This window comes from Bactrocera tryoni, chromosome 1 (genome assembly GCF_016617805.1).
Source record: "Bactrocera tryoni isolate S06 chromosome 1, CSIRO_BtryS06_freeze2, whole genome shotgun sequence".
Classification (NCBI taxonomy): Eukaryota; Metazoa; Arthropoda; class Insecta; order Diptera; family Tephritidae; genus Bactrocera; species Bactrocera tryoni.
The window spans coordinates 38,425,411-38,446,555 of record NC_052499.1 but is presented as its reverse complement, the minus strand read 5'-3'; the positions used below and the strand labels follow the sequence as shown (position 1 = coordinate 38,446,555).

The 21,145-nt window shown below is 38.9% G+C and overlaps 3 protein-coding genes across 3 annotated transcripts; all 3 read left to right on the top strand.

Annotated features, from left to right (window-relative positions):
• The first annotated feature begins 2,061 nt into the window (after nt 1–2,061).
• Nucleotides 2,062–5,933, top strand: LOC120766476. Its single transcript, XM_040092018.1, has 2 exons — nt 2,062–2,081; nt 5,409–5,933. The coding sequence occupies exons 1-2, from the start codon at nt 2,079–2,081 to the stop codon at nt 5,850–5,852; spliced, it is 447 nt and encodes a 148-aa protein (XP_039947952.1). The 5' UTR covers nt 2,062–2,078; the 3' UTR covers nt 5,853–5,933.
• Nucleotides 5,934–14,827: 8,894 nt separating this feature from the next.
• On the top strand, nt 14,828–16,769 carry LOC120766928. The gene is made up of 3 exons (XM_040092675.1): nt 14,828–15,479; nt 15,963–16,128; nt 16,709–16,769. The coding sequence occupies exons 1-3, from the start codon at nt 14,828–14,830 to the stop codon at nt 16,767–16,769; spliced, it is 879 nt and encodes a 292-aa protein (XP_039948609.1).
• Nucleotides 16,770–16,929: 160 nt separating this feature from the next.
• Nucleotides 16,930–21,126, top strand: LOC120772371 (DNA-directed RNA polymerase II subunit RPB2). Its single transcript, XM_040100948.1, has 7 exons — nt 16,930–17,088; nt 17,187–17,410; nt 17,482–18,403; nt 18,469–19,491; nt 19,551–20,002; nt 20,060–20,381; nt 20,446–21,126. Exons 1-7 carry the CDS (start codon nt 17,070–17,072, stop codon nt 21,012–21,014), a joined length of 3,531 nt encoding a protein of 1,176 aa, XP_039956882.1. The 5' UTR covers nt 16,930–17,069; the 3' UTR covers nt 21,015–21,126.
• The last annotated feature ends 19 nt before the right edge of the window (nt 21,127–21,145 follow it).

Genomic DNA, 21,145 nt, shown 5'->3' with positions numbered 1-21,145 from the left:
TCGGTAAAATATTTAAAAGGTAATATTTAAAACAATTTTGATAGATAAATCAAGCCGCTAAAAGCATCAACCAAATGCAAATATTACTTGATTTTATATACGAAATTTAGTTGTCTTACGGCAATTATTTGTTGTTAATTTAGAGAATAAACATTTTATCGTCAATTAATATCAGAAGTACGCGGAAAGAGACAAATTTATATCTGCACACTACATGGAGGGTAGGACATTAGACGCGCCGACAATTAGGCAGTTTTTACATATGTACATATATAATAGTACATGAGATATATGTATGACAGATTTTATGCTTTTTAAAATTTAAAGATGTGAAAATTTGCATAAGCAATTATCTAACTACTAATGCTTGTGAGTAGGTAATGTTCTTGCCAATATTCGCATTTTCTAAGCGTTTGGCTATTATTTACACTTACTTGATTTCTTCTAATATATGTACATGTAAATACGAGGGTTACCGACCGGGTTTGTTTCTCCATAAAAGTTTTGTAATTGATCCGAAAAACATTCAACTATATTGAATGGGTCAGACGCTTGCAATACGAAAGCATATGGTTGGTGTTCATTATAAATCGCTTTGATTTAAAATTATTTTTTCTATAAGCATTACATATACGCTATGTTTATTTACATAGTTGGGATATTTATACCCACAGTTACCTCCTATTTCGCGGTCGGCAAATGTCACATAACAACTTTTTCCTATTCCAATGGGTTTTTAGATCCGGTACATTTTAAAATAATCGAATCATATAAGCCCCAAAATTATTTCCCTTTTGTTGTGTGATCCGAACTTCTCGAAACTGTTCAAGTGGTTAAGCGGGAACTTTTTGAACAGAAGACATACATATGCATGTTGGATATACCGGGGTCATGTATGCATAACTATGGAGGAGTTCAACCTATTGCAATTCGGGGGGTTAGAAGATCACTTTTGTCTCTGGGCGCCAACTCGAGCTCTTCTTCTGCAATAGAACCTTTCAATAGGCAATTCCGACGAGAACCAGTTGTGCGTATCGGAACTTACTCGACTTTTCACCAACTGGGTCCGTAGTGGTAAGCGGTAAACTTATCAAATTGGCACCCTGTGTCCAAATTATTATCTACTTCATTTCCATGGAACCACATTTTATAACTGCTAGCAATATTTGTTTTTGTTTCTAGTCATCGCTCCAAAGCGACTTCTCTTTGTTTATGCATCCATAGTTATGTGGGTAACGCATACTCGCATTGGTGGCAGTGTTATATTGAAAGTGCATATCTACATACACATTTTTTGCTTCAATAAGCTCTTACATTTTTTACCGAAATCAAAATAGCTTTTGGTCACTCATATTCGAGGAAACGTTCACACCTGTGTATGATTGGATAAACAAATTGAAAAAGGTCGAAATCACAACACAAATATGGTAAGCGTGTGGTCCGTCTTTTCCTAATGACAGTGTCTTTTGTTCATATTCTATTATTACTCTTCGCTATTGAGTCACAATTAAGCACATGGACTAAAGTACGAAATGTGTAAATGTCATATACACACAATGTATACAACCGTGTGCAACTACAGATAGTCAACAGTTACGATGCTTAGCATCAACGATTTGCAAACACTTGATCACTCCGATGGTTGCTGCTGTTGTGTTGTTGTTTTTATAATTCCAACTATTTTTCATATGCTTTGTCGCAAATATTTATCACCTAAATACAAGCATATGTACTTGACGGCATGTGAGCGTGTATGTTGGCTTGTATGAGTGCATGTATGTATAGGTGCGTGCAAAATTGTTTGTTTGCCGACGCGTTGACTTCTGCGAGACGCTGCGCAGGCGCTTTGCAGTAAATGAAGTTACAACGGCCTTGCCGGAGTGCCAGTTAACGTTTGACTTTGGCGCGCAGCTCACGCAAGCTTTCGCAACGGCGGCGATAAGTTGTTAATAAATTTAATAAGGAAGGACGCTCAGTTAATTTAAAGTGATTTTTAATAATAGAAAATAATTTTATTTTTTTACAATAAAATAAATTAATAAATTATACGAAATATATCCACCGGTTCACACTACAAAATGGTACGCGCACAGATTTTTTTAAACTTTAATAAAAATGGTTCCTTATTACTATTATTATTATTTATTATTTTTAAAATAATTCTCCAAATCCTTCGACGCGCGCAGTAAATTCAAATATCTCCTTATTTTTGGGGCACGGTAGTGTATCTACAGTTTGTTTCGTAAACAAGCTCGGTGACAAACTGAATTAAAAAAAAAACAAGGTTAAACAAAATGGAAAAAACTTGAAAAATCAATTTTTTTATAATTTTTATAGCATTGCATAAAACTGCTATGAATGTTATTTTGAAATATTACTGGACGAAATCCTTAACCCAAAGAGCACACAAGCACAAAATCAAATTTGAGAAAACTACTAAAAATGACCGCTTCGTGTATAGAAAACACAGAAAATGTATTTGAATAAGTTCGATATTGAGTGTATGTAACTGTAAAAACAAATTAAGAATAATGGGAAACAGATTACGATAGTTTCGTGCCAATACTTATTTGGAGAGCACTTGACAGAAGAGTGCACCAATCTGCGACGTCATAGACGAAAGGATCGAAAACAAGTGAACACGTTACTTTCTATATAATACCTTCGCAAGTGCATATTTTATAGTATAAATATTTATAAGAAGATCCTTAACTGGAGATATATCGATCAGTTCGAATCGCAACTATATGCTTATAGTATTCCTAACTGAACATGTCTACTAAGATCGTTGATTGTGCAAAATTTCATGAAGATAACTTTTCAAATAAAAAAGTTTTTCCATGCAAGGACTTCAGTTTGTTCGACTAGTTCATATGGCAGTTATATCTTACAGTGAACCATATCGTCAGTTCCGACAAATGGGTAACTTTTTGGGAAGAAAAGACGTGTGCAAAATTTCTGATTGATATCGCAAAAACTGGTAGGCTAGTTCGCATGTATAGAGATCATATATGTATATTTTACAGTGTCTCCGACGTTTCCTTCTGGATGTTAGAAACATCGTGCCCTATTCAAGATATGAAAAATGCTAAATTTACAATTACTAGGAAAGTTTGACAGCAACATTTTGTCCATAATTTTTACTGAGAACTTCAAAATATTATTAATTTCCTTAGAATTATATGGCAAAAATAATGATTAGGGTGTATGTGCAATTTTTATATTTCCACCGTGATCAAATAGTAGGATATTTGCATTGAAACTATAATCAGATTATGGTTGGTATCCTGCGAGAAAAGAAGAACAATGCCCGAAATGACTGAAATATAATATAAAATGATAATAGTATAAATCAATTATAAATTGAATAATAAATTATAAATTGATCTACATATAAGTTATTTTGTGTATTTAATCATGTCATGATCGATTTCTTCTTTTAAGACTCAATACAAATTAATACAAATGAAAACCAAAACTAGAAATCAATACTACAAAAAACGATATATTTTCTAAAGTATTAAATCTCATTTAAATTGATTTTTATCAATTATTTTTTTCATAACAACATTTAATTTCAATATGACACCAATTTTAAATGGCACTGAACGTGTTAAACACACAGCCTCACCAATGCCGCAATATTACTCGCTTGTAATTATAATGATAGGTGTGAAGAGCACAAACTATTGTGACGTAAATTATAAACCTTTTTACCGTAAAATACATTGCCACCAAATAGTTAACACAATGAAGCGTGCCAGTAAATTAAACCGTTAAAAAAGCAAAAATACAGGTGTTAAAAGTCTGACCTTACATACTATTATGAAATCGTTCAGCGCAGGTATTTCAATATTTGAAACTGTGTGCAAGTTACACGAATGATTTCTCAAAAATTGCAGTCGTTTGCTTACTTCTGGATTTCAAAGGGAGGCGAGAAGCAGTTTTTTGTAAAACAATACACCTCATAGGTACTATATAGGTAACGGGTGATCCAACTATATTTAATAGCATTTTCTTGACAGATACAGTATTATTTAACATTTCATCATGGAAAGTCCTACGCCTGAACAAGCAAAATTGCCGCATTTGGAACAAAGGACAATCTGAAGAGATTTAAGAGCTACCATTTCCTCCAGAAAAAACAACAGTTGGGTGTGGTTTGTGGGTTGGTGGAATCATCGGTCCATTTTTTTTCAAAAATGATGCCGGTGAGCAGATAACCGTCAATGGAGACCGTTAACGCGCCATCATAACCGACTATTTGATGCCTGAAATTTAGGCTCGTGATCTAGGCGACATTTGGTTTCAACAAGACAACGCCACTTCTCACATCTCTCATCAATCAACGCTCGAACGAGTCGTCGCAAAATTGAACTCAACGGCTGCACCATCTGCGACGTAGCTGCGGCCAACATTTGAAAAAGATAATCTTCAAAAAATAAATCCCAAAGAATGTTCTTTCGAATGATAATAAATATTCCCCATCAAATCTGAAGTCAGGATTTTTATTTTTTGTATTGAGAAGAAAACCTCAAAAACAAATTTAACTTCGAAGCTATATGGGTATTTAGATATGGGAGCTATTTTTGTCAGTTTAGCAAACGGTGGTGGTTTGACCCTTACACCCCTTGACTACAACACAAAAAATCCTACGTGTTACGAAATTTTTACTATCTTTTTCGGTTTTAGCAACCCATAACCTCTAACCTAGCCTCTAACATCACAGTCGCAAAAATAACTGTACCATAAACTAGTGTGATGATTCAGTGTGTCTGCTAGCTGTATATATATATATATATATATAGCCGATCGGAACATCTTCGGCGATTATACCGTTGTCTTGAAACATAAATTTTTTTAAAATACTTTAAGAAGAATTTGAGTTTTATCGTTTCATTTGAATAGCAGCTACAAGCTTTAGTATTTAGATATCAACGCTTTGGACAAATGAATATTTGCGGAGAAAAAGATTTGTGCAAAATTTCATATCGATATTTCAAAAACTGAGCAGTTCGCGTATATATTCACTATGGTGGCGTGTCGGAACCATGCGACCTCAATTTCGTTGATTTGTATACCTAAACAGTTTCCTGCCAAAGAAGTAGAGTTCTTCTTAAAGATTTTACTTCCCCTACTTTTTATAGCCCAATTTTTTATTGTGTTTGAATATTTTAACGCACTCAATAAAGATTTCAACCAGTCATACAGATTATACATGAAGTAAGGTAATATAATTAATTTGTACTGAGAAAGAAAGTTAAGGGTATATGTACATATATCTGAAAATAGTCCAGGTAGTAAAAAATGTCCATTAAAACCGAAATCGATATATGCATATTACCATGTAAGCCTACATATATTCAATACTAATTAATTTCGCTATGTTTTCACCAACTTTCAAACAGCACAACAGTCACCGAATCATCAGCTTTATCATTTATCTCATGGCACAAATACTCGTGACCTTAAGCACACCGTTGCCCACAATAGAAACATTAGGACCAATCGCGGCATTGGACTATGCGCAACAACCCAATGAAGTGTTACCCATCCAGCCGCTGCTACTCTATCCGATACCACGAAACTTGCAGCTACAGGGACGTGAACTCGACGACGACGACAACGAAATAATTTATGTGAAACTATTGAAGCGCAAGGCCTACCGCCCAGCGAAGCAGCATCCCAACGAAGTAGAAGATGGGAGCAACAGCCCGCGTGAGCTCACCATGAAGGATATATTCTACGTGAAGGCGCTGACCAATGGCCAGTTCAGTCATCAGCGTCTCAAATTGTATCGGCTACCGGAATTCTATGCGATTAGTGTGTTCAGAAAAGCAGCCAAACTGTGAGCACTTCTATTTTAAGAGACACTCTGCAGTAGAACTATAATTAATTTGTTGTATTTTATTTTTACATTGTAGATGATTAGTTATAAGTGCTGACTTATTGTGATTGATTTCTTAATTATAAACATATATGTTTTTATAAATAAATATTTGAGTATATAAGCCAAACGATTGTGCGATTTGATAGATGTGTTTAATGACTTGTGCGGAGCGGTGGGCGTGTGTGTTTAGTGACAAGCATAATGAGGCCATTAATTTGGCGACCTGAGTGGCAGCAGCCGTCGTGCACGACGAGTGGCCGTTAAGTGGCCACAAACAAATAAACAAATCTGATATTTTTTACATTTGTCGAGTTTATGCGCAACTAATTGCGGGAGCTTATGTAAATATATACGAGTGTGTTTCACGGCGGGAACCTAAAGGCAAGTGGTCATCAATGGGTCGTAATTAAGCGTATGAATTTCGACAATGAAATACGCACACACATAAACATCTATGTACATGCAAATGAATTTTGTGGCCGCAACAATTGATAGTATTATGGTCCCTGTGTTAACAACGAAAACAATTAACTGAATATTAATTTGTTATGCTTACCGTTTTTTGTGGCTTCGCTTTTTTCTTGTTTGTATGATAGCTGCTTACGAGTATTTGTTGTTTTTTGGTATTTTTTGTTTGCTGATTCGCGCTCATTTATGTGCCACTATGCCAGCAGCATTGTCAGGTGTTAAACGCAGACCAATTAATTTATTATGTTTAATTCGTAATTAGGCATAATATAGTCGGAGGCTACTGTGCGCTCTGCGTGGAGCTATTTGTTGTCAGCTCGGTTTCTCCGCTGGACACCGGCATTTGCGGTGATTTATGATAATTTTTGTGGGGTTTTGTGAACTTAATTAGATGTTGTCTCAATGAAGAGCAGTGGGAGAGAAAGTAGCAATTACTCGACGAATTGAGTGCAACTTTTCGCATGGATTTTTCAAATATGTGATTAATTACGTTTGACTGGTCGGTGAGTAGCTCAATCGATTATAAGCTTCAGGTTTGACAGCTTGAAATAATTGCATTGCTGCACCGAAGCTATAATACCCTTCACAAATACATAAAATTCTTTATAGGAACTTTGATCGGTCAGTTTGTATTTCAGTTGCATATTTTAGTGACTCGATCTGAACAGTTTCTTAGGAGATGCACCGTTGCCTTGGACGACGAGTTAAGACAATATTGGTAAACATACTTCGTCTATCCAAAAAAAAAATTCAAAACAATGGCTTCATTTACGTGATCGATTTGCATGGCAGCAACACCTCATAGTGCTGCTGTTCCGACAAATGAGGAGCTTCTTGGAAAGGAAAAAGGTGTGCGTAGATTTAAATCGACTCGGTTCGTCACGCAGATCATCTTATACGTCGACGTTTAATATAACCTATTGGGGGCATGAAAATAGAGAAATGTGAAAAATATTTTTGTAATTAGTTTTTGTTTATACTTAGCGAACAAAAGAAAAACGAAAATTTTGGAAAAATAAACGGCAACTTCATAATACCCCCCTCCTTATTTGCGAAGAACTCGGACAGCAACTTTTCACAAGCCTCTTTTAAGTTCAACTTTACACCAACAAGGGCATTCGACATGGACATGAAAAGGTGGTAATCACTTGGCGCTATGTCCGGGCTATATGGTGGATGCGATAAAACTTCCCATCCGAGCTCCCGTAGCTTGACGAGTCATCAACGAAGTGTGTGGTCTGGCACGTCCTGGAGGAAAACTACACCCTTCCTGTTGGCCAATTCTGGACGCTTCTGTTCGATCGCCTGCTACAAGCGGTCCAATTGTTCGCAGTAAATGGTAGAATTAAGCGTCTGGCCATATGGGAACAGCTCATAGGGGATGATTCCCTTCCAATACCACCAAACACACAGCAAAACCTTCTTGGCCGTCAATCCCGGCTTGAACACTGTTTGGGACAATTCACCGGCCTTCGACCACGATCGTTTTCGCTTTATATTGTCGTATGTGAAACATTTTTCGTCGCCAGTCACCATCCGCTTCAAAACTTCCCGTGAAACTTCCGTTTCATCAGCCAGAAGGTTTTTTGCTTCAAATCATGCGGCTGTTTTGTGTATCCAGCCTTCTGCAGATGGTTTAAAATGGTTTGGTAACTAACACCACCAACAATGTCAGCCTTGAAATCCAACGCAGGATAACTCTTGCCAACAGGTGCTACTTCGGACTGAGTAGGCAATTGAGAAGCAAAGTCCTCTCTCGACAAACAAAAACCAAACTCTATAAGTCACTCATAATTCCCGTCCTGATGTATGGTGCAGAGTCTTGGACGATGTCAACAACGGATGAGTCGACTCTGCGAGTTTTCGAGAGAAAAGTTCTGCGAAAGATTTATGGTCCTTTGCGTGTTAGCCACGGCGAATACCGCATTCGATGGAACGATGAGCTGTACGAGATATACGATGACATTGACATAGTTCAGCGAATTAAAAGACAGCGGCTACGCTGGCTAGGTCATGCGTTGTCCGGATGGACGAAAACACTCCAGCTCTGAAAATATTCGACGGTACCCGCCGGGGGAAGCAGAGGAAGAGGAAGACCTCCACTCCGTTGGAAGGACCAAGTGGAGAAGGACCTGGCTTCGCTTGGAATATCCAATTGGCGCCACGTAGCGAAAAGAAGAAACGACTGGCGCGCTGTTGTTAACTCGGCTATAATCGCTTAAGCGGTTTCTACGCCAATTAAGAAGAAGAAGAACTAACTCCCATCTTCTGGGCGATGTCACGAGATGTCACATGTCGGTCTAACTCGATGTTTTCCATGATTTGATCGGTATTCGTCGTCACAGGTCGTCCATCGGCTGGTGTCCATGGAGTAGTTTTCACCCGCTCTAAGTCGTCGAAACCATTCCTCCACAGTTATTTAATCCATTAATCTCACGGAAAGTTTCTCTAGCGGGTTTGCCCTTAACGAATGAAAACTTTAAAACAGCGCGAATGTCAGCGTTAGGGAACGTCAATAACTGTTGAACGCAATATACAAACTAATCTTGCATAGCGTCGTTTTATAGGATATGTCAAGACCTTTCAAAGATGCATAGTATTGCTAGATACGAGTTCTGTAGCGCTTTATACATAGCTGCGAAATTCAAAAGACAAAAGGGCGGAACGGTCACAACATAGTCAAACAACACCAAATCTGACAAATACAATGGATGGGGCAGTTTTTTTTATAATCTAATCCGATAAATTGGGCCGTGCCGACGACGAAGCTGTGAATCGGAAAGCATTTTTTTCTTTGTCAAATGGGCAATTCGGCGTTAAATTGGCTCAATTTTTGTATTTCTCGAGGTAGTCGAAAGAGATTTCACCTTGAGAATACATGAAAACGGTGGAAATCATCTTTCTGAACAATGTGTTTCGACGGTTCTGTGGATCCATGTTTTGTAAACCGTAATGGAAAGTCGCTTCCCCATGTTGCCAAAGCAAATCTGCACATACTTTCTTTCCAATAGTTCCAACATTGGGCGGTGAAGTAGAAAACCGCGCCGCCACCCTTAAGGCAACGGCTTGCAAATTTTTATAAAAAATCGTTAATAAACACAATACAGCCGAAGAGTATGAAGCAAATACCAAATCTATCACAAGAAAGTTGCAATACATTCCACAACATAATTTAAATATTTCATTTAAATTCGCATTGCAACCTCAACTTTGCTTTGTATCTGTCTTTCTTTGAAACTGTGTTTATATGTTATGTTTCTACTTATGTTTGTAATTTGAACACCAACTGCATGTTTACGAATGTCATTCAAATATACATATCCGTAAATGGTAGAAAGTCTGAAGATTCTCCTAAGCCAAGCAGCGTGACTTAAAATATGCAAAATTCGTATAAAACACGCGAAGAATAATAAAAATATTATTTATGTTGGAGCAATTCAAAAGAGATCTGTGTGCTCCTTGGGGTTCAAAAACCTTTTAGTTATGTATCTCTTTGCATGCGAAACAAAAAAAAGAAATAGACTTTATTACTTATTCTCATATTTTTATCAAAACATTTTGGTTTCGAAGAAGTCTTTTTGCCGTCTAATAATATCAGATATAATTAATTTCTTATGATTTAATAATACATTAGTAAATCAAAATTTATAGTTGTTTTTATCTATAATAAGCATGTAAATGTATTCTGTAATTGATCATATCATTACACATATGTATATCCGTATTTGTATTATCTTTAAAATATTGTAAAGACGATAGCGAAATAGACTTTGATAAATTTAAGAAAACACAGTGGATCCCAATATTTATATCTTTCGACCATCTGTTTACGTGTTAGTAGAACAGGTGAGTGGGCTATTGCCTGCGGATAGGCCACTTCAGGCCAAAGCAAGTAGTCAAATGTCGGTCAGCAATGCTTATTATGCAAATTAGCCTTCAAAGCTTGAACAAATATAATTTGAATTTATCTTTCTCAACACGCAATTAATCTAAAAAGCTTTGAAATTGTAAGGGATTTTAGTCCAAGCAAACATCTAATGATAAAGTATTCTACTATCAAAAATGTGAAATTTAAATCTGAAAGCACACTTACAAAGGATTAGTTTTCGACTTCTGTTTGGCCTTATAATGTATTTCTAATTGGACATAAGTATACCCGTATACTTACAGTTACTCAAACATGTTTGGAAGATGACTTCGTTGAACTGTATTTAAGCTAAACTATCGAGGACTACAGGAAAGTTTATATCAGATACAGAAACGTTTTTTGTGTTAATAGTTTCTATTGTCAAAGTGAAGTATATATCAGAATGAACTCACGTGAACAGTTTTTTATATATTCTAAAATGATGATCTCACTTTCAACCATAAATCATCCATTTCCGGTGTCCCACCAATTGCTCCTTTCAGAACATTCCTGAGATGCGCTAGAGGATTAGATCGGAGTATTGTGGAGACCAACGAAGAAGTCTATACCAATTGTCTTGCAGCCATTTACTGGTAACTTTAGCCGTATGTTTTGGGTTCTTATCTTATTGAAATGCAAATATTATATGTAAATATAGATGATCAGGTTGATGAGACGAGTTGAAATCCGGGTGACTGTACATCCACCCGTCCGTCCGACTGTGCAAAAGAGCTGCACCACTCGATAATTTAAAAAAGTACCAGCATTTGTATCGATAACTTTTCCCGTTGAAATCTACATACAATCAGCGCTTGAAAAACTACGCTACTCCCGTAGCATTTCATTTTGCTATTGCTAACGCTCTCGCTTTGTCGGGAGCCATAGCAGAACGATGTAAAAGTATATGCTCTGCTCTGCTCGGAGTTTTGTTAGGTAAAAAACTATAGCTGTATGAAGTCAGCCAGATGTTCGAAAATCCTGATTTTAGTTACATATATGGGGGCTGGGTCAAGTTTTCGCCCAGTTTTATCCATTTTAGGCACAAAGATACACTGTTATGAGTAAAACGCGCTCTTTCATTTTCATTGAGATAATTTACATATTGACCAATGTATGTACAATGTCATATATGGCATAAACTCATCAGGAAGTTCGAAAATTTGTATATTAGATAGGTCAGGCTTAGGGAAGTATTGAGCGGATTCAAGCCAACATACTATTATCAGAAAAAGATTCTCTGAATTTCAATTACATATCTCTTGATAGATATTTTCGGTAAACAGCCAATTATAATTACTGGGTCCACATATTCGATACCAAACGACTTGAACTGTTTTGGTTCGATTTGGACAAAGGCACTATGCTTGCAAAGCTTTATCTCGTTACAATGATTGCTCCTTGAATTGTATGGGAAGCGAAGTAATCAAATGGAATTTTATATTGTGTTTAATTGTAGAATGTCATATACCGAATTTGACAAATATCAATCCATCTCGATCTCCCTATATCTATCTCGATTAGTTTTAAATGATACAAACAACCGTTAGGTGAACAGAACTATTATACTCTGTAGCAACATGTGGCAAGAGTATAAAAATAGTTAAGACAAAAAAGCACGCGGAAATTGTAATTAATTTCCCCAGGTTAATGCAATTTCAAAAAAATGTACTTTGCTAAGTTGGTAAGATAGCCTTAAATCCCTTAAATGAGCATCCTCCCGCGGATATCTACACATACACCACACTATCACACCACATCAACTCAACTTCACAACACTGACACGCACCTTCACCACATTCACTTCACAAATCATCAGAGCTTACAACACCCCAACCAACCACATCACACCAGCTGATTCCAGACACAAAGGGAAAAAAGGAACCAAAAGGAGATCAGTTTCTCACATGGTTTGCGACTTTCACAGCGACTTGAACGCCTGTGCGATAACCTTTTTTTCGGCCGCTTCGATCGGTGTGCATTTTTTTTCGCGAGTTATTCACTGCATGCTCGACCGGAGTTTTACGTCACATCTTATATAAATTAACATACAGATTCTTTTATATTGTTCTTAAATCATTTTTACTAAACCCCACTGGGAAATTGCCTATTTTGTACAACCCTACGCGTGTGCATAGACACTAACTTAATTTTGTGCGGTGGTGTAAAAGGTGAGTGCGGAGCAGTTATTACTATGCAAAATATAAGCGCGATCTGTCAAACCGGTTTGTTTAGAGCAGCTGTCGGTACACCTTAGTAGTGCATTGCGATTTTTAAACTGAATAAAAATATCGACCAAAAAATATATCTCACGTTATGTATTACTAACCAAAATTCGTCTTTTTTTCAAAAATAGAAAAACGAATGTCACCGAATTTAAAGCCAAAAAAGGCAATGAATACCAACGTATTCACCAGATTTGGCTTCATATGATTTTTTTCTTATCCTCCAAACTGAAATTGCCGCTCCGTGGAACCCGTTTTCAGTCGATCGAACCTCATTATGTAAAATCACATATCTCTCAACCTACTAGACGAATTTCAACCAAATTCGGTATATAATATTATCTTGGTAATCCTATGTCAACGTGTGAAAATAGGCAAATTCGACAATCCCATATAACACAATTTTAAATTCCATCTGATTATTTCACTTTTCACTATCAAAATCAGGATCAAAAAATGTCGGTAATCAGACTAAAACCGTCCAAGCCTTAGCTCCTACGTAATACCTCTGCCTAGTTTCATTAAAATTAAACATTATATTGGCAATCCAAGTGTGTTAGAGGTTAAATATTGCAAATGTGTTTTTATGTTATTAAAATATTGAAATTTGCGGCCGCCTCCCGAAAATAAATCTTACGGGCCTGTTCGAATACTTTCAAATTTCCGCTTGGCTTTATACCTTATATATCGCTCAATATGTAAGATATCTCAACAAAACTTAGCGTATATTATTGAATATACTATAGTTAAATACCAAAAGTATTTAATACTCGTCTACGAATTATATATGTATGTATGTATGGTATATAGATTTTCATTATTCCAACAAACTTTTTGTCGAATATCTGAACCAGTGCGTGAGATTATGCTTTCGAGTATACCTAAGCAATATCAAAGGAGGATGGATTTATGTGTGGAGGATGGAGTCATGCGCAGAAGTTCACGCAAGTGAGTAAAGTTCTCTGATTGCCATTCACTTAGGAGTGGCCAGAAACGATTATTTTACATATGGATCAAGCAGCTCACGACTTCCGGTCTTTGACAAAATATCCTCTGGATAGCTAAATAACACCCTTTCGAAGACGAGTTAAAGAGAAAAGGCGAGCCATCCCTCCCCAGAGTGCGCTGGGTTTGGGACCCGCCACGTAAAAAACGCCCCAATGAAAACAAAGCCCACGGAAGACCACTCATTCTTCCCGTCCTACTATATAGTGCAGAGGCATGGACGATGACAACGATGAGCTGTATATGTATATACGACGACATTGACATATGTAGTTCAGCGAATTAAAAGACAAACGCTGGCTAGGTCGTGTCATCCGAACTGAAGAAAATACTCAGCTCTGAAAGTATTTGACGCAGTAACCGCCGGGGAAGCAGAAGAAGAGGAAGACCTCCATTCCTTTGGAAAGACCAGGTGGAGAAGGACCTGGCTTTCCTTGGAATCTCCAATTGGCGCCACCTTGCGAAAAGAACAAACGACTGGCGCGATGTTGTTAACTCGGCTATAACCGCGTAAGCGGTGTCTACGCTGATAAAGAAGAAGAATGTCAAAGCTTAATGCAACAACCTCCGACCTTTGCCTGCACCCAATATAATCTGTATTCCCACGACAGCCGGTTCTACGCACCGGAATGGACTCGGATTTTATCCGACCAAGGGCTGTTTTTTCGGCGATCTAACCCCGGTGCCATTTCCCGTGAGTGGAGTGAATCGTAGGTTGCCCCATGCTGCAGGAGTCTGCCCCCGCAACACACAACAGTGGCGTCGCCAACCAACACCCCAGCGCGACTACCGCCCCTGCGGGTTCTGCAGCTGCAACAAATACGACCCAAACATCACTCCCTCACCCCCAACATCACCCACGGACACCCGCGACAAACCCGTGTACTTTAATTTAACTGCAACGGACTCCAGAGTAAGATCGAGGAGATAGTTGCACTTATGAATCGGGAACGCGTATCGATAGCTACGGTCCAAGAAACCAAGCTAAACAGCTGCTCAGATCTTCTGAGTTGTGCAGGTTTCAACGTAATACGTAAAGATCGCGAGCTAGATAATGGTGGTGGCCTAGCCTTCATATTGCACAACACGGTGCAGTATCGATATCGTTTAATCGATGAAGATATCAACCGCAGGGATACTACCCTCGAATGTAAGAGTATACCTATCCGGTCAAGCGAAGTCGAGCTCGAAATGTTTAATATATACATCCCCCCAGTTACAGGATATCACCCGAATATAGGCGCGCTACTTCGTAGTGAAAACCTTTTGGTACTAAGCGACTTTAACGCGCACCAAGATCTTTGGCATTCCTGCCTGTAAAATGATCGTAGGGGGATGGAGCTGGCGGAACAGATTGACGATTCGACATTCTGCACAATGAATGACGAAGCCCCCACCAGAGTTATGGGCACCTGTAATAGCTCGCCCGATATTACCATTGCTAGCGGTGGTCTGATAAATAGCATAATCTGGCGATCTATGCTAACTCTCGCATCAGACCATCTGCCCATAATTATCTCGATCGAGAAACCTCCCGATTTCGTTTCTGTTGACAACCGGACCTTCATTAACTTAAATAAAGCTAACTGGGTCGGCTTCACAGAATTTACTGAGAGCACCTTTAACGCTTTACCCATTCCTACGGACGTATGCGTTGGCGAACGTCGATTCCGCAAGGTGATCGCAGCAGCTACCGCTCGCTTCATCCCGGCTGGAAGAATAGCGGAAATCCGCCACAATTTCCCAGCCGAAGCAGCCGTTTTAGCTAACGAGCGCGACACCTTACGCCATGCCGATCCCGGGGATCCCCGAATAAGGGATCTCAATTTGGAGATTCGGCGTATGGTAAATCATCATAAGCGGACGAAATGGATAGAGCACCTGAAGTCCCGCAACCTCTCCACCGGTGTGAGTAAGCTTTGGGCTACTGTCAAAGCTTTGTCTAATCCGAAGAGACACGACAACCGAGTTGAGGCTCAATTCAATGGTCATGCCTCTTCGGACCCGAAGAAGTGCGCGAGCTACTTTAGCCGTCAGTTTACACTGCACCCTTCGGTAGACAAAGCCAAGAGATGTGTTAACCGACGGCTGCGCAAAATGCCAAACGACTGCGCGCCACTTACTTTCACCGATGAGGAGGTTCAGAGTGTCATCAACAAAGCAAAATCCATTGGCCCTGATGCAGTTAACATGCTAATGCTAAAGCATCTATGCTGGACGGGAGTAGGCTATCTCACCAAGGTCCTCAATCTGTCGCTGACCACTCTTCAAATACCCGATGTGTGGAAAGTCGGCAGAGTGGTCTCACTACTGAAACCTGGGAAACCTGTCAACAAAGGGGAATCTTATCGTTCGATAACTCTCCTCTCGCCAGTAGTGAAGACACTTGAGGCCTTGCTACTCCCGACCTTCACTCATCACCTAGCCAGCCACCAGCATGGATTCCGAAAAGTGCACAGCACCACCACAGCACTTAGCGCCATAAACGCTCAGATAGTTCGTGGCCTCAACCAGAAACCACCTTGCGAGAGAACGATCCTCGTAGCGTTGGACTTGTCAAAAGCTTTTGATACAGTCAACCACACAACGCTATTGCAGGACATTGAGAAAACCACGCTTCCTCAAGAGCTAAAGATGTGGACCATGAACCCTTTTCCACCCTTTTCCCGTCGAAACAGCACGTTTCCTGGGCCTCCCGTCAGATGACGTCGATGACAACACAGATAACCCTTACCATCTAAACGGGGATTGACAACCGTTAAAACAACAACAACCTGTATACTGATTTCCGACTTTTCAGCTGACTTTAAGCCATTTAGGTTCGTCAAAATGTGTGATAGTTTAATGAAAGATGAATGAGATTAGTCTTTAATCTTGGTATAAAACTCATATTGCCATAGCAGATCTGAAATCATTATAATGGTCTTAAGATCAAGAAAAAGTATTTCCTCAATTTAATTGAAATCATCCGATATGCACGGAATAAAGTTAGCTGCACGACAGTTAAGTTTTGAAAATAGTTTGCGCTTAACGGACTATAACTTGTTCCATACATTGAATAACACTAATATATGTATGTATGTACATAACATTATTGTTTCCTACCTAATTATTTTTATTAAAGGAAGCCAAAGAAAGAACCCACAAAATTCAGCTCATTCTTTGTCTATATAAAAGTTTCAACGAAGTTAAGTAATTATTTTTTTATGTATTTAGATGTAAAATGTTTAATATCAAAATTCCGATATTCATCATTCAAATAAATTTCATCGGTTAAATTTCTTCCGAGCATTGTCACTCAAAATTCTTATTAATATTAACGACAAAATGTTCAGCCATTTTCTATTTTCAAGAGAGAATATATTAATTTGACGCCGTTAACCACATGCGGCGGAGAACTCTTAACAGCTGTCAACAGGCCAAATTTGACATTTCTACAAGTGCCGCTTTTCTGTGGCTAAAATCGTAGCGTATAATTTTAATTTTGTGAAATTTCGTATATTATTATTAGTTTTGTTAATATAAGTTGTAAGGAACAAACAATTAATTAGCCAAAAGTATTTTGCAACCCAGCAAAATGATGTACGAAGATGATGGTAAGAGTTTGATCTTAATAATATAATATATGTAAGCCACCTGGGTGCTCCGATCGCCATTGTTAAAACGAGTTTCGTTTATTTTTCTTAAATCGCAGAGATGTACGAAGAAGAAAATGCGGAGGAAATCTCCCACGAGCTGTGGCAGGAAGCTTGCTGGATTGTAATTAACGCCTATTTCGATGAAAAAGGTTTAGTACGACAGCAATTGGACAGTTTTGACGAATTTATACAAATGTCTGTGCAACGCATTGTAGAAGACTCACCGGCAATTGATTTGCAAGCTGAAGCCCAACACACATCTGGTGAAATTGAAACACCCGTGAGTTTATAATCAACTTTTGTTTAATAATCAAAACTAATAAGTGACAAATGTATATATTTTACGAATAGCCTCGCTTTCTACTTAAATTTGAGCAAATTTATCTATCTAAACCTACACATTGGGAAAAAGATGGTTCTCCAAGTCCTATGATGCCAAACGAAGCACGTTTACGCAATCTTACTTATTCTGCTCCACTCTATGTTGACATAACTAAAACAAAAATTGTAGAGGGTGCCGATCCAGTAGAAACGCAGCACCAGAAGACGTTTATTGGAAAGATCCCTATTATGTTGCGTTCCACCTACTGTCTCCTATCTCAGCTGACCGATCGTGATTTAACAGAATTGAATGAATGCCCTCTCGATCCAGGCGGTTATTTCATTATTAACGGTTCAGAAAAAGTATTGATCGCCCAAGAAAAAATGGCAACAAATACTGTATACGTATTCAGCATGAAAGACGGCAAATATGCTTTCAAATCGGAAATTCGTTCATGTCTTGAACACAGCTCCAGACCGACTTCCACTTTGTGGGTAAACATGATGGCTCGTGGTTCACAGAATATCAAAAAATCTGCCATTGGCCAGCGCATAATCGCTATCTTACCATACATTAAACAGGAAATTCCAATAATGATAGTGTTCCGAGCTTTAGGTTTTGTGGCCGATCGCGATATTTTGGAGCACATCATCTATGATTTTGATGATCCTGAAATGATGGAAATGGTAAAACCATCACTTGACGAAGCGTTCGTTGTGCAAGAACAAAATGTAGCCCTAAATTTTATTGGCGCTCGTGGCGCACGACCGGGTGTAACAAAAGACAAACGTATAAAATACGCAAAAGAAATTTTACAAAAGGAAATGTTGCCTCATGTAGGCGTATCCGATTTCTGTGAAACAAAGAAAGCATACTTTTTGGGTTACATGGTACATCGTTTGCTGCTTGCTTCACTCGGTCGTCGTGAGTTAGACGATCGTGATCACTACGGTAAGATAAAGATATATAACAGCAATAATGCAACATGCTAATTACAACGAATTTTTTTTGTACAGGCAACAAACGTTTGGATCTTGCCGGACCCCTATTGGCCTTCCTTTTCCGTGGGCTATTTAAAAACCTTATGAAAGAAGTCCGCATGTATACACAAAAATTCATCGATCGTGGAAAGGATTTCAACTTGGAATTAGCTATCAAAACGAATATAATCACAGACGGCCTGCGTTACTCTCTGGCCACTGGTAATTGGGGTGACCAAAAAAAGGCACATCAGGCCCGCGCTGGTGTGTCTCAGGTGTTGAATCGTCTAACTTTTGCATCTACATTGTCACATTTACGGCGAGTCAACTCACCCATTGGTCGTGATGGTAAATTAGCCAAACCACGTCAATTGCACAATACACTCTGGGGCATGTTGTGCCCCGCCGAGACACCAGAGGGAGCTGCTGTCGGCCTGGTAAAGAATTTGGCTCTTATGGCGTACATTTCCGTTGGTTCGCAGCCTTCGCCAATTTTGGAGTTCTTGGAAGAATGGTCCATGGAAAATCTTGAAGAAATCGCCCCCTCTGCCATCGCAGATGCAACCAAAATTTTCGTCAATGGCTGCTGGGTCGGCATACATCGTGATCCGGAGCAGTTGATGGCTACATTGCGTAAATTACGTCGTCAGATGGATATCATTGTCTCGGAAGTGTCAATGATCCGCGATATTCGCGATCGTGAAATAAGAATTTACACAGACGCCGGTCGTATTTGTCGTCCGCTATTGATTGTTGAGAATGGCTCACTGCTGTTGAAAAAAACTCATGTTGACATGTTAAAAGAGCGTGATTATAATAACTATAGTTGGCAAGTTCTGGTCGCATCGGGTGTAGTGGAATACATTGACACTTTGGAAGAGGAGACCGTGATGATTGCGATGTCGCCATATGATTTGAAACAAGATAAGGACTATGCATATTGTACAACTTACACACACTGCGAAATTCATCCCGCGATGATTTTGGGCGTATGCGCCTCCATTATTCCATTCCCCGATCACAATCAGAGTCCGCGTAATACATATCAAAGCGCTATGGGTACTATGTTTTGGAAATATGTTTTAAGCAATGTCTAACGTAAATAATTTTTTTTATAGGTAAACAAGCTATGGGTGTCTACATTACCAATTTCCACGTACGGATGGACACACTGGCACACGTACTCTACTATCCCATGAAACCGTTGGTCACTACACGATCTATGGAGTATCTGCGCTTCAGAGAGTTACCAGCTGGCATTAATTCAATTGTTGCCATTTTGTGTTACACCGGATACAACCAGGAGGATTCTGTCATCTTGAATGCTTCGGCAGTGGAGCGTGGCTTCTTCCGTTCAGTTTTCTACCGCTCATATAAGGATTCTGAGAACAAGCGTATTGGCGACCAAGAAGAGAACTTCGAGAAGCCCAATCGCCAGACTTGTCAAGGCATGCGCAATGCTCACTACGACAAATTGGACGATGACGGAATTATTGCGCCTGGTATTCGTGTATCAGGTGATGACGTGGTTATTGGAAAAACAATTACTCTGCCTGAAAATGACGATGAGGTATAATATTATTTTCTTTGCGATTTGCAACAAATTTTCTTTATGCCCTTTTTATAGCTCGATAGCACTACAAAGCGTTTCAGCAAGCGAGATGCTTCGACTTTCCTCCGTAACTCCGAAACGGGTATTGTTGATCAAGTCATGTTGACTCTGAATAGCGAAGGTTATAAGTTCTGCAAAATTCGTGTGCGCTCAGTGCGTATACCCCAAATTGGTGATAAGTTTGCCTCACGTCACGGACAGAAGGGTACTTGTGGTATCCAGTATCGGCAAGAGGACATGGCATTTACCTGTGAAGGGCTTGCTCCGGACATTATTATCAATCCTCACGCCATTCCATCTCGTATGACAATTGGCCATTTAATCGAGTGTTTGCAAGGTAAAAAATTATGGGATGCTCTTTAAATTCTCTTTTATTACAATAAAATTTTGTTGATTTATAGGAAAGTTGGGCTCGAACAAAGGTGAAATTGGTGATGCTACGCCCTTCAACGATGCGGTCAACGTACAAAAAATATCCACGTTCTTACAAGAGTACGGCTATCATTTGCGTGGTAACGAGGTGATGTATAACGGTCATACCGGTCGCAAAATCAATGCCCAAGTATTCTTGGGACCTACCTATTATCAACGTCTCAAGCACATGGTGGATGACAAAATTCACTCTCGTGCACGTGGTCCCGTACAGATTTTAGTGCGCCAACCTATGGAGGGTAGGGCACGTGATGGTGGTCTACGTTTCGGTGAGATGGAACGTGATTGTCAGATATCTCATGGAGCTGCACAATTTCTGCGCGAACGTCTTTTTGAGGTCTCCGATCCATATCGTATACATGTGTGCAATTTCTGTGGCCTCATTGCCATTGCTAATTTGCGTAATAACACTTTTGAGTGTAAGGGTTGCAAAAACAAAACTCAGATATCACAAGTTCGTTTACCGTATGCCGCAAAGTTGCTGTTCCAGGAGTTAATGTCGATGAACATTGCTCCGCGACTGATGGTTGTTCAGTAGACATGAGACTGAACTTGACAGCGCTGACATTTTATACTTCTATTCGAAAACATTGTAGTACTATAATTAACAAATAAAGTCAAAGTAAAAAAGTTTAAAACTCTAAACAACATCCCTTGCGTTCTAGTATT